This window comes from Mauremys reevesii, linkage group 23 (genome assembly GCF_016161935.1).
Source record: "Mauremys reevesii isolate NIE-2019 linkage group 23, ASM1616193v1, whole genome shotgun sequence".
Taxonomy (NCBI): domain Eukaryota; kingdom Metazoa; phylum Chordata; order Testudines; family Geoemydidae; genus Mauremys; species Mauremys reevesii.
The window spans coordinates 15,643,706-15,657,074 of NC_052645.1; the positions used below are offsets into that span (position 1 = coordinate 15,643,706).

At 49.2% G+C, this 13,369-nt stretch overlaps 1 protein-coding gene across 9 annotated transcripts in view; it reads right to left on the minus strand.

The window, feature by feature from the left end:
• Nucleotides 1-218: 218 nt before the first annotated feature.
• The window catches only part of GRHL3 (grainyhead like transcription factor 3), an 82,748-nt gene continuing 69,597 nt past the window's right edge, over nucleotides 219-13,369 (minus strand). For 8 of the 9 annotated variants that reach the window (XM_039511745.1, XM_039511742.1, XM_039511744.1 and 5 more), the window contains 6 exons: nucleotides 13,198-13,331; nucleotides 11,830-11,867; nucleotides 11,025-11,113; nucleotides 10,677-10,762; nucleotides 9,390-9,454; nucleotides 221-1,142 (listed from right to left, as the gene is read on the minus strand). In XM_039511745.1, the coding sequence (XP_039367679.1) occupies nucleotides 1,028-1,142; nucleotides 9,390-9,454; nucleotides 10,677-10,762; nucleotides 11,025-11,113; nucleotides 11,830-11,867; nucleotides 13,198-13,331 (527 nt within the window). In that variant the 3' untranslated portion in view covers nucleotides 221-1,027. Of the gene's footprint in view, nucleotides 1,143-9,389; nucleotides 9,455-10,676; nucleotides 10,763-11,024; nucleotides 11,114-11,829; nucleotides 11,868-13,197; nucleotides 13,332-13,369 lie in introns of all 9 variants that reach the window. The other variant, XM_039511749.1, reaches the window with a different exon arrangement.

A 13,369-nucleotide genomic window follows, 5' to 3' on the forward strand; every position in this document is an offset into this window, starting at 1 on the left:
GGGATGAGTTTGGAGGAGACACCTGAAAGTCAGTCTGTGGCCATATGGCTAGAATACTGGCTGCAGCCTCCCTGTGAACTATCCTCTTAATAAAGAACCAGTTCAGTTTTACAAGCCTGGAATCTTCATGTTATTACCCAGCACGCGGCCCATGAAACAACTTCCAATCCTCTCTCTGCCTCCCTCCCCCTTTCCCAATGGGTCCTGCCTATTCCTCCCACAAGCCCCACCGAGTTTGGCAAGAACACTTCAACTTTCCATCTCCGAACCTTTATTGCTACGGACTATACAAAAAACCCAACAACACGGTTATAAAAACAAGTTCCCGGGGAAATGTGAAGCAGCCCGGTTTTGAAATGCTCTCAGTGTCCCGGTGCTGGGTCAAATATAAAACGAGGCATATTTATACATATACAAAATATAAAAGGAAGGGTACATTAGAAACGTATAAAACAAATGGCTGACGCGTGGTATTTACATCCGGGGTGAGGTGGAGGGGCCGTGCCCAGAGCCGGCAGCATCTGTTTAGCAGCCATGTTTCAATGCATCTGAGAAAGTCTCTTTGGAACGAGGAGCTGCCGGCCGGGATTAGCTCTGTTTGAAGGTTCTGCATGACTGACGGTTTAGTAGAAAGCTGCTGCCTGTGGTCGATTCAGCAACAGACCAAGACAAGGGGTGAACAAAAGCATTTGTTTGTCCGTGTGTAGGCTGCCATTGGACAACCCTATTAGCAGATCTGCTATCCCAACCGTGAAACAGAAGCTCCGACCTGTTGCCTGGGGGAAAGAAAATACAAAATACAAATAATAATAATAATAATAATTAATAATAATAAATTCAACGGCGAGAAGTTCCACGTTCACATTGAGAATGGATTGTCCAAGCACTTCCTCGCGCTGAGCGTCTCCTCCCCAGGGGAACGTGTTCAAGTACCGGCAATGAGGCATGGCGTGAGGTTGTGTCCCGTTTGGGTCCAGCTCGCCGGCTTCGGGAGAGAAGTCCCAGCGTAAGTGCAGCCCTGGGATCTTTAGAGCTCCTTGAGGATGATCTGGATTTTGTCCTCTGCTTCCACTATGTCCAGTAAAAAAGCCATGTGGTTGCTGTAGTGCTGGATGATGTTGTTATCCATGTTCACCAAGATGCTAGGAGAGGAGAGAGATTGGATTAGGGGCGCGTATTTCAGGCAGTCACTTCAGCTGAGGAGCGGTGAGAACTGAGAGATCCTGAGTTCTCGTCCTGCCTTTCCCACTGACTTGCCACGTGGCCTTGCGCAAGTCCTAGCACATCACCGTGCCTCAGTTTCCACCTAGGTGCAATATAATAGCACTGACCTACCTGGGCCACACGGGTGCTGGAAGGATCAGATAGTCTTTTACAGAGAGCTTTGAACAGGCAAAGCACAATACAAACAGTCCGTGTTCTTGTTACTAACCAGTTTGCAATCAGACCCGTATCGTGACCGACTGGTTCCTTTCTGGGGCTCTGCAGTAAGCAAGGGGGGGGGCTCATTTCCACTTGGGAAACCAGCTTGCTCCTTTAACACCAGCAGCGGGTGAGCTGGGAGGGCACACACAGAATACCGCATTGTCCACTTTCTCCTACCCCGGGCTTCACGGCATTGCCGAGTTGGGCTGCAATGCGGAGAATTGACCGGGAGAGTATTTTCCATTTACAACCGCCAAGATCCCTGTGCAGAATGTAAGCGCTGGACGCCCGTTCTCCCAGACAGGCAGAGGCGGATTAAGGTTTTGTGGGGCCCTGGGCCAGAGCAAGTGGGAGCCCCTCCCTCCCCATCCCTTCCAGCTGCATTCCTCCCCCAGCCCCCACCCCCGGTCAGGGCACAGGGGCTTCCCCTCTCTACCTGGGTGCTCCTGCCAGGAAGCAGGGTCGGGGTGCAGGCACTTGCCCCGCTCCACCTGCCTGGTGCTCCTGCCAGGGAGCATGGTTGGGGCACTTCCCTTGCTCTGCAGCAGGAGTGCCAGGCAGGCGGAGTGGGGAAAGCCCCTGCAGCCCAACCCCAGTCCCTGGCAGGAGTGCTAGGTGGGGAGAGCAGGGTGGGGCGCAGGAGCGCCCATTTTTCCAGGGCCCCCGGGCACAGGCCCCCTTGGCCCAGTGGCTAATCCCCCAAATGCAGAGAAGAACACATGCCGCCTGAATATACAGCATCAGCAGGACAGCCAGCACTCCAAATTCTTTGCTCCTTCCAAGCGGCCACATCTTTCCTGGCCGTGGACTGGTTACAACTTCAGCGACAGTCATAAAATCAACTGCTTGGAACCAGAAATTACAAAGGCCAGGGGGAGAAGCATTTCAACAGCTGATTTAAAGCCATGGCCATGGCTCCCCATCATACGAGAGTTCCTCATTAAAATATAATTGATGTCACAGAGCGTCACCCGGCTACGTTCCCATAAATCACAGGAGGCACTCGGAACCGTTTGGAAGTGGCAAAGAGAACAAACCGTCTTTCATTGCACACAGTGCATTCCCTCCAGATCTCTACTGGGAGCACTAATGGGGCAATAGCATTAACTGTGCAATACTCAGAGATAAAGAGGCTTCAGTTTCTAGCAAATCTAGTAATTTGTCAGGCACAGAGGACAGGTCAGACCCTCAAGTGGTGTAAATCGTCGAAGTCCCTTGGCAGTCAATGGAGATGCACCAATTGACAGCACCAGAGCATCTGGCCGATCCGTTCTAAGACAGTGCAGAATTCAAGAAATGTCAGATTGCCTTTGAAACAGGAAGTGCACAAGCAGGTGAAGGGGCAAGCTTTGCCTTTTCATTCAGATTTGTTAATTACATGCTTTAGAATTGTGACCGGGGCTCAATAATTTACTTTTCAGAAGATCTCAGAATGCTTTATAAGCAGGTTGATTTCCTATATCTAGGGCCTTTCAGTGGAGGGCATTAAACACGACACATGGATAAACGGAGGCACAAAGTAACTTGTCACACAAACACAACAAGGAGGCCCCAGCCTCTGGTAATGAACATGGGGGAGGACAGAGATCCAGAGGCTGTGGGGGCAGACAGAAAGGTGAGTGGATGGGCAGCCCCAGAAGCAAAACAGTCATGGAATAGGATGACAATCTACCCAGCTGCCAAAATCCCCCAACCCTCCTCTTAGATTCTTCAATTGCTTGTCCACTTTTGTACTAGGAGTTCTGCTTTGTAAGCCCATTCCAGTCGTCCCAGGTGTAGACGGCTGCTTTAAACGCAGAGTGGAAATCTAGGGCTGTGTCACACAGGTGTGTCCGACCCACGCTGCTGCCTTATGCAACCCAAAACCAAGGTCACTTTAAATGACAAATGAGGCATCTCCAAAAAGCCTTTCATATTTCATCCACCTACAGCTGGGAAAGGCATCCGGTCTGTCCCACCCAGCCTTATTTCAGCTTTGAAAAATGCTACCCACTGACAAGAGTGGGTGAACACACCACTTCCCAGCTCTGCCACCAACTTCCTCTATGACACTGACCAAATCACATCTCCTCAGTTTCCCCATCTGTAGAATGGGGACGCTACCTGCCTAAGTCAGGCATTTAGCAGCCGCCTGGTGAAAGGTCCACTATAGATGCTGAGTAACATTAAAACTATTAACTGAATCGAACCTTCATAGAGAAGAATAGAAGGGAGGGGACCTCAGGAGGTATCTAGTCAAGTCCCCCTGCTCTGCAAAAAGCAGACCCAAACAACTAAATCATCCCAGCCAGGGCTTGTCTGCCCCTGACTAAAAAAACCTCTAAAGGAGGATCCCACTACCTCCCTAGGTAACCCATTCCAGTGCCTCACCACCCTTATACATCTAGGTATGAATCAGACACAAGCTTTATGGGGGACTGGGGAAAGTTGGGTCAGCTTTCTGCATCTGCTGTTTTCATGCTGCTCTGCATTTTTGACCAACATGGAAAGAGAATCTTTGCACCCAAAGTTACATGAGTTCTCTCCGATTCATCCTAGACATGAGGCACCGGGAGTCACACGAACCTCATGCTATTGGGTTTCCAGTCCGATTTCTCAGTCAAAAAGATTCAGATAAGTCCTGAAGAGAAACCCAGACCTTAGATTGCAGATCCAGACCAAGCTCACAGTTATATGACGTTTGCCCATTACTTCTACTGAGTCACCCTGAAACTCATGTCATCTGCCTATGAGCTGAATGGAGCACGTAGGTCGTCATGCTGACAAGCAGGGCCGGCTCCAGCGGTTTTGCCGCCCCAAACGGCGGGGGAAAAAAGAAAAAAGCCGCGATTGGCAGGTTCTTCCCTTCCAGAGGGACTGAGGGACCTGCCGCTAAATTGCCGCCAAAGAGCCAGACGTGCCACCCCTTTCCGTTGGCCGCCCCAAGCACCTGCTTGCTGCGCTGGTGCCTGGAGCCGGCCCTGCTGCCAAGGACGACTTTTCATGCCATGTCCTCAGATAGCGTAAATCAAGGTTGTTCCACTGAGCCACATTGGTTGATACCAGCCGAGGCCCACAGAGTAAACACCAAGGAGAAAGAGAATTGCTGAGGGTGAAGCAATGGGATGAAATTGTGCAAAAGGAAAATTAAGGCTAGGAGAGCAGGAAACATTTCGCAATATCCTAAGATCTAGTAGATTGTAGCAGAGGTTGAATCTGAGTAAGGTATTTGCTCAACAATAACTACTGGCAATGAGTTCCAAAGGTTAATTACAAGTTGGATATGACGGTATTTCGTTTGGTCTGCTTTACATGTGTTGCCTTTTAATTTTCTCCTTCCTCCGTTTTGGGCAGGGATGAGAATCCCTGGTTGATTCTATCTCCCAAGCATTCATTACTTCATAATATTAACTTCGTATCAGATAGAGTAACCAACAAAAATCAAGTTACAGGTGGTTCCCTCAACCAGACAAGACCCTTTTTCCCCCTGCCTCGCAGGAACTCATCTGCACAGGGGACTCAGATTCACACAGCTGGGTAGCTCAGTCAGTTCCGACCCAAGTTAGCAGTAACAACGTAGTTACCAGCTGATGGCTGTTTGCATCCCCGAGGTCAGTCTTAGCAGAGAGGCCATTGACGGTACGAACAGAGGACGAGCTACCCTGGTCTTCAGAGAGGGCTCCTCCATGTCAGGGCTGAGGAGGGCAGATGTGTATGTGTGTGTGTATATGGGTGGCGGGGGGGAGACATGCACTGCTGCTACCCAGGCTGTCCTTGGTCTTTGGAGAGAAGATGCCAACCTCTAGGGCTATCAAGGCCTTGATTCAGGAACATGCTCGGGTTCCTTCCCAACTCTAAGCATGTGACCGGTCCTAGTGAAGTCAGGGCTACCTGTTTGCTGAAAGCTACACACAAATCCTGCATCCAGGCCTTGAGCCATGAAATGGGATTTTCAGATGCACTCGGGGCTGCTTGTTGCTCTGTTCCCACTGAGCTCAATATCAAACTCCCAGACAGATGCCAGTGCAGTGTGGTAGAAGATCCCCCCCCGGAGAAGCCCACTTCACTCAGACTTTCTCACACTGATGTCAACAGAACGGGCCAGCAGCGAGAGTCCCTTTCAACTCCCCCGGCACACCCTGGCCGCTGCCAACATTCTGGGACCGTTTCTTCCGCCTTGTTAGACGCTTGTCAGGAGCCCCGTCACCAAAACCACCGAATGCACAAACTGGCGTCATTCTAATTCTCCTCTCTGTCTCCCTCTGCGCTAAAAACCTGGGCCTGTGCCAGTCAAAACAATTCATTCATTTTCCAGGCAGTCACTGGTGCTTGCAAAGCGCGATCATATCTCTGTGCGTGGAGGACTCGCTGTCTAGATTTATGAAAATAGGCCTGGCAGCGGATGAGTCTTTCCCCATTCGTCGGGGGAAGGGAGTGGTTCAGAGTTCTTTATTTCAGAGCGCGTTCTGGAAACTAGCAATTCGCTTGTTCTCAGGGATGCACCGCTCCACTGAAGTCAATGGGCCAGATCCCCAGTTGGCGTAAAGCCATGTCGCTCCATTAAAGTCAACAGAGCTATGCCATTTTACACCAGTGGAGGATCTTGCCCATTGTTTTCAATGGCGATCAAGCCCCGAAGTGTTTTTGACGTGATTAGCACGTCCTCAGTTGTACAAGAGACGCCAGCTATAACTCGGTGTCTCTGACTGCTAGGAAAACAGAGCAGGAGCTGGCTTTATTTGCACATATCTCAGCATGTCTGAGTAACGAGGTCTGTTTAAAGAGTGTTTCAGCTAATGCCCCAGAGCTGCACAGGATCCGCAAAGTAGTTATGTTCAGCAAGTGCCATATTGCCCTGCAAACTCTCCACAAAGCAAAACTCTCCCCCCACCAGCATCTTGGGGGCAGTCACAGCGATTAGGTGTTTCTAAGGTTACATTCGAAAGAGAATTTACGAAGCAGCAGCTTTGGGGCTGAACCAGGAACCGAGAGGAGAGCAGCAGGAGGCATGCCTGGGCAGATCACTGACTGGGGTTTGGAGTCACCTTCCGTGGGGTCCTCCAAGAATCACTTACAGTCTGAACGAAGAAAAGGCTGATTCCCAGAAGCCCTTCCCCCAGACTCCCCCAACCCTGCCTAAGCACAAGCACTAGCTCCTCCACTTAGGGGAGATGTATTTGTCATGGGGGGGTGGTCCCTGTCAGGTCTGATTACGCCTCAAAATCACACTTTGCACATGGTTTGGTTACAAAACAACCCAATCTCCCACCTGTGGCGCCAGCTCCAATCTTCAACTCCGAGGGTTTTTTTCTCTGGGGTCATTTAGCAAAGAAAGCAAGACTCTGTACAATAACGTCAGGTGAAATTCTTGAGCTCTTTCGGCAAAGGATCACCTCGTGGCTAGGAGGGACCCTTCGACTTCAACAATTAAAGCCTCCCTTTCAGACAATGGCAGATTAAGAAAGCTATTCGCTCCGTCTCCGAGGAGGGCATTGCTATTATTTGCTGTTCGTTGCGCCCAAGTTATAATTACAACAGTACACAATAACGTCAAGCTGCGGCTTGGTGGCCCAGGACCACAGTTTTCCAGACACAACAAGCGCCTCAGCAGGGGTAGGGCCCAATGAAAGTGCACTCGACTTATTCTTTGTCTGGCAACATGAGCCCTTTGACAGAAGATTAGCGAGAATCCCGCTGCACGGCAAACCCGTTCTCATGATCTGCATTACAGTATCAAATGATCAGCTGAGAACGAACTGACCGTGCTGCATACCCCTCAAAGTGTCTGTTCCCATAAGAGCTGCCACAGTGGGTCACCCATTTTCCATCTTGCCCAGTATTCTGTCTCCAACAGTGGCCTGTACCTGAGCTTCAGGGGGAGTGTACAGAACAGGATAGTTTTGGAGTGAGCCACCTTGTCTTCCACTCCCAATTTCTGGTTGTCAGGTTTAGGGACATCCAGAGCATGGAGTTGCATCCCTGACCATCTTGGCTAACAGCCATTGATAGACCTGTCTGCCAAGAACTTATCCAGTTCTTTTTTCAACCCAAATAATTTTTGGCTTTCACAACATCCCATGGCAATGAGTTCCACAGGTAAGTTGTGAGTTGTGTGAAAAGTCCTCCCGGCACTTTGTAGGGCAGGGTAGGGACAGGGCTGTCCTTGAAGTCAATCTCCCACAATGCCATGGCAGGATGAGCAGGCACCACCACTATGACACGGTTTTACTCTTCTGGAGCCATTGAAGGAAACTTTTAGACAGCTCAGCCCTGGCAGCTAAAAGGCCACCTGCTTGTTTCCGGGAAGTCATTAACGAGCCCTCTACCATAGCTAACAGCCAAAGGTGCGAATCAAAAGTACCAGAGTAAAATACTGTCCAACACTGACTAAAGCTGCCTTCACTAACCCTGTGTGATTATCAAAGACAGACTCTAAGGGTACGTCTATACTACCTGCCGGATTGGCGGGTCGTGTTCGATGTATCCAGACGAGATGCGATAAATCGATCCCCGAATCGACGCCCGTACTCCACCTCAGCAGGAGGAGTAAGCGGAGTCGACGGGGGAGCCGTGGCAGTCGACTCGCCACCGTGAGGATGGCCAGGTAAGTCGAACTAAGATACTTCGACTTTAGCTAAGCGAATAGCGTAGCTGAAGTTGCGTATCTTAATTCGAACCCCCCCCGCTAGTGTAGCCCAGGCCTAAGAGGACTTTCCCAGTCTCATTCATTCCATTGTTAGTGGAGATGGAGCCCAAAGTTCTTGAGTTTTGGGAGATCTCTTGGAAATTTTTTACATTGCCCCTGAATTTTTATTTTCAGCCCCGGGGACTGAGTCCTTTATTTCTCCACAGAGCACTATGGGAAATGAGCCAGATCACCAGCTGGCGAGAATTTGCATAGCTCCATTCATGTCAATGCAGCGACACCAGTTTACACCAGCTGATGATCTTGCCCAATGTACCTTAACAATGATCTGGAGGGACCCCCTATAGGGGAGAGAAGGGAGTTCAGTCTCTGGGTTAGTCAGTCCTTGGGACTATGAACACTGGGAGCCAGCTAGTACCTACAGAGGTGGTGCTTTGTGATGTGAACACACCGGAAACAGGTGAGACGCACCCCCTCGGACTCATTTCATATGAGCCACCAGACAACCAACAGATGGTATCAACCTTCATCACCCCTGACCTAGCTCAGGCTTGGACAGTTGCTCTACACAGGGCCTGTAGCCCCAGCACATCAAACCAACGCACCAAAGAACAACACGTTTTCATAGCGGTGCCATCAGCAGGAGATACAAATCCTAATCAAGGCAGGAGTTTATGTCTAAATTCCTGTTAAGGTTCATTCTGTCCCTGGCATCTATAAATTCAGAGTGTGTGTTCATACATAGGGTCTGACCATCACCTAGCAGAGTCCAGGAAGGACTCCCATGGCTGTGGATCACTCCACTAGCGAAGGATGGCTGATGAGTTGGCAAAACTGGGAACGAAGGTGGCCAGTTTGTACCTAACCCTTGGGAAGAGTCAGTGGAACACAATGCAAAGCTTTCTAACCCTGCTGTTTTCTCTGCAGCCCAACAGTCTCCGCACTGGCCAGTCCTGATCCGGGCAAGGCCTGATGCCAGTTATGCACACTAGTTGTGAGAAGCAAACATTTGTACCTTGCAGATTGAGATAAGATAAATTCTCTCTAAGCCCAGGCTTTCACTCTGAGAGATCATCCATTAAACAACCCAACCAGCTCCTCCCCCCACCTTTCCCGAGGAGACTTCACCGCTCAGAATAAAGTTAGTACAAACAAACGTTATCCCAAATCTTTAAAGGGCAGAAAGAGTTCTGTGTTTTATATGCTCCAAATGGCACAGACCTCCCATAGCTTTGGTATTTATTATCTTGTTAAAATACGGTTTCATCCCGTGGCAGGGCACCAAAGGGTACAAAGATCCTAGGCACGCAGTGCAAATGCAGATCGGAGATTTGCTTACCCTCGTTTGCACTTTTTATAGACTTTATAGATGCTTTCTTCAGGCAGCCCATATTTTTCTGAAATCTGCAGGAGAAAACGTTACACTTTAAAATCTTTTTTTCGTGCACATTCAGAATGAAATCCCAGCAGATAAAATAAAAGGGACCTTTGCCGTAGGGTCACTCCTCACTGGAGGAATATCCCCCCCACCCCCTTATAAATAAATGCTAGAGCAATGATGTAGCTTATACTGGGGTTACAACGGTAACCTGGCCTTTTGCTGCTTGGTTCCACGGGAGTCAGGAGACCTGGGTGCTAACTCCCGGTTCCATCACTGAAGTGGTACGTGACCTTGGGAAGTCACCTCAAGGGCAGAGAGAGAGACTAATGCACCTGTGCAAAGCCTCTGCACCTTACAGCTTTTGGTTTGATGCTGCCCATTACCAACAGACAATGCACGTCTGACTCTGATAGCCCTGAATCCCTTGCGATCACGACTTTTGCTGAGGTTCTGGGTCAAGCTGCAAAGGCTTCTAGCATCATAAGTGCTTTGATGACGCTTTGAACAGGTTTGGAAGTTGAGGGAGAGTTTTACATTCATTCTGCAGCATTTTCTTGTCTGCTTGGCTGCATTGCCATGGGGAGGAAGCTATAACCCGACATTCTGCAACCTACCTCTGCTCTGTTTTTAAAAGTTTGCAAAAGGAACAACCCCTCCCTCCCCCCAAAGCGCTGCCATAAAGGCACCATTGGATCATTTAGGTTTATTGTTTGTTTTATTCCACCCCCCAAAGAGGAGCTGGGGTTATCGGGGATTCTTCTGATAATCATCACAGAAATATGCCCTGTGTGTTCCTCAAACAGAAAATTCCATCCTAAGGTGGATAGCAGGTAGACTTGCCCTGGCTTCAGATCCCCCGGAGATAGAGCCAGGGAACGGTGAGGGATGTTTTACAGTTGAAACTATGAAAACACTGTAATAAAAGGAGAATCCTAGGGCTTTATATTGTGATCTGAACAAAAGACTGCGCTGATAAGGTCTGTGCTCCTGGAGAGAGCTCACCTCTCACACTACAGATCTCAAGGCATCCGCTGACTTTTTCACTGGGGTGGAATTCTTAGCACAAGGCCTATGCACCATTTAGCTCCTCCAAACAGGGCAGACGTGAGATAGAAGTGGTGCCCCGTCCTTGTGCTGAGCCCCATGCACAGGGAGTTAATTCTAACACCCCCTCTCCCCTTCCCGACCCCTGATTTCCGAGAACACAAAGCAGTTCATGCGGCACAGTCACAGCACAAAACTTACAGCATTCCTGAGTCCTTGGAGATCTGGTGTCTTCAACATGAGAGCATCGAATACTTCCTCGGATTCCCTCCGCACATACAGCAAGACTGGGACAGACAACAGGCAGCTTTTAAACCACTGGTTGCACATTTCCAAAGCTTGGAGGATCCCATTTAAATGAAGATCCCGAGTGAGTTGGGCCCAGTGATGAACCACTTGCCAAAGGAATTGAATTCCCATGGGGGAAGTTCTGGAAGCTGTTTGGGGCAGGGACCCTCTGTTCTGGGTTTGCACCGCACCTAGCAACATGGGGGCCTGGGCTGTGGTTCAGGCTGCTCGGTGCTACGATAATCTCAGTAATAACAATACCTCTCTTGGCATCTTCTTCTTTGGCTAGTTTGGAAGGTGAAGGATCAAACTCGTCCGAGAACGAGGGACAGCTCCGTTTTAATGGCAACCTAAGTAAACACGAGAGGAGACCGTCAGGAAGACGTATGACAGAAGCAAACATTCCAACAGTTAAAGGGGAGGTTCCCAAACGCCGGTGACAGAAGCATTACCGGAGTTGGACTGTGGCCAGGACACCGAAGATCACACCCCTCTCTCCTTGAGTGCAACGGGCTCTCCAGTGATCACAAGCGGCGAGGGGTTTGGTTTTATATCCCAGGCAAAAGACATGTAACATCTCGGATTTACTGGGCCCGGTCCAAAAGCCACTGATGTTAATGAGAGTCTTTCCACTGACTTTTGGATCAGGCCAAGGCGGGTATCTGAACTTCCCACCTCCGCGACTTTGAAAGCAAAGGTTTCTCTCTCTTTCGGCTTCCTTTACAGCTGCCTCTGCCTTTGGCTATCTTAGCCCTTCCGAGCCACTTCGGGGATCATTCTGATTTTTAAACATGTTCCGTCACCCGATTAGCATGATAAGCACAATAGCTTTTCGGGGTGGTCCAGGAAACGTCACAGCAGTCTTTTGGGGGGGTGGGGCTGTGTGTTATGAGAGTCCATTCCACACCTTTACATGAGAGAAGACTTCAGTGCAGGCAGATGTGCGCCCGCAGTTAGCTGGTATGTGTGCACATGCTAAGCTCAACAGGTACCAGAACAATGACTGGCCCAAAGAGGTGAAAAGATTGATAAGTCCAAAAAAAGAAAAAAAAGTCTCCTTTCCTACCTGTTTACATTGTTAGGAACAGCAGCAGCAGGAAGCATCTTGAATGAAAAGAAAAAAAAGATCGTTTTAGTTTAATTTTTGTTTTCAAGAGCCCATAAGATGTCCCTTGATGGGGCTCCCCACTAAGATGCTCATTCTCGCCTTAGCTATCCTGGCCTGATCCTGTCCTTGGCTACAGCCATGCAGCTGAAGGCAGAATATACCTGTGTAGCGTTCAGGGGAGGGATGTGCATATATGGGATGAAATCTTGGCTCCATTCAAATCCAGGGTAGTTTTGCCATTGACTTCAGTGGAACCAAGATTTCAACCATGGATTCTTAGCGTATCCCCTGCTGCTTGGGCCGGTGGGAAGTTTGGCATCACTTGTAGAGCAGCATTATCCCCTTTGCAATGGGAAGAGCCGACCCAACTGCAGGACACTCGGGAGTCTGGGGGCCCGTGAAATGCCTTGTTCTGATGTGCCGGGGGGTGATGCAGTATCATGACAATGACGTCATCACTGGAATAGAATAATTCAGCTGGGGATGGAACAACATGGGCTGGTCTCAGGTTTGCAAACCCAGCTGGTATTTTTGTTTTAAAGGTTGGATGATTTTTTCCCCCTTATTCTGTCATTTCCCCCCAGGAAACTAATTAAAGAACAAACACACATCCACGTTTTTCTGACTAAGTGAAAGCCTGACAGAGTCTCAGCCACTGCGATTCCTGTCCCACAGACAACAGTCCAGAATATACATCTTGTCAGAACCAAAAGGCACTTGAACCTTGCAATCGATTCTAAATCCAGAGCCCATGGTTTCTCAGCAGATTCTGGTGTGGCAGACCAAGTTCTCCTGACCCCTAGCTTCAACACTGTTGCACCAAAATATCATCCTGTTGCAAGAAGACGTGGTGCTGAGACGCCATTTGGACAAACTCAGACAGGTGGCAACTCAACTTCTTGAGCGATGGCCTCCAGAGCACTACTGATCAGTTCGGAAGCCCAGCTCTTCTCAGCTGGAGGGAGGATCATTGGGAACAGAGAGAAGCCGGGGAGAAGCTGAGGGATATCCCACAGATGGAGGTGTTTTGAATGGAGGAATTTTGCTAGGGGTCATTTTCTGCAAATGCTTTTGCTCTTTCCAGCTCAATCCACTGTGCAAATTTGCAGGTAATCCTTATACAACCCTTCTTGAGAAAACTTTTCCTCAAGTTCACATTTCCTCAAATTAAATCTCCCTTGACCTTGAAATTGTTAGTTAATAAAATTGATGCTGTGAGTTCTTTTCCTCTACACGATGCAATTAGCGTCTCTAGGACGCACTCCACTGGCCCAGCTTTCAAGTTGTGTGTGTGGGGGGGGGGAGGATGTTTTTACAAGGACTTACCACACCACATCTCTGAAAATTTGAAAAATGGACATTTGGAATAAACAAGACTGGCTCGGTTTCTAAATCCGACTCTGGCCTGAGGAATGTGATTTCGTTCCCTCGAAAGCCAGACAGCAAACAGCCTTTCAAACCTACGGGAACAAGAAATCTCATTTCAGAAAACCTTTGC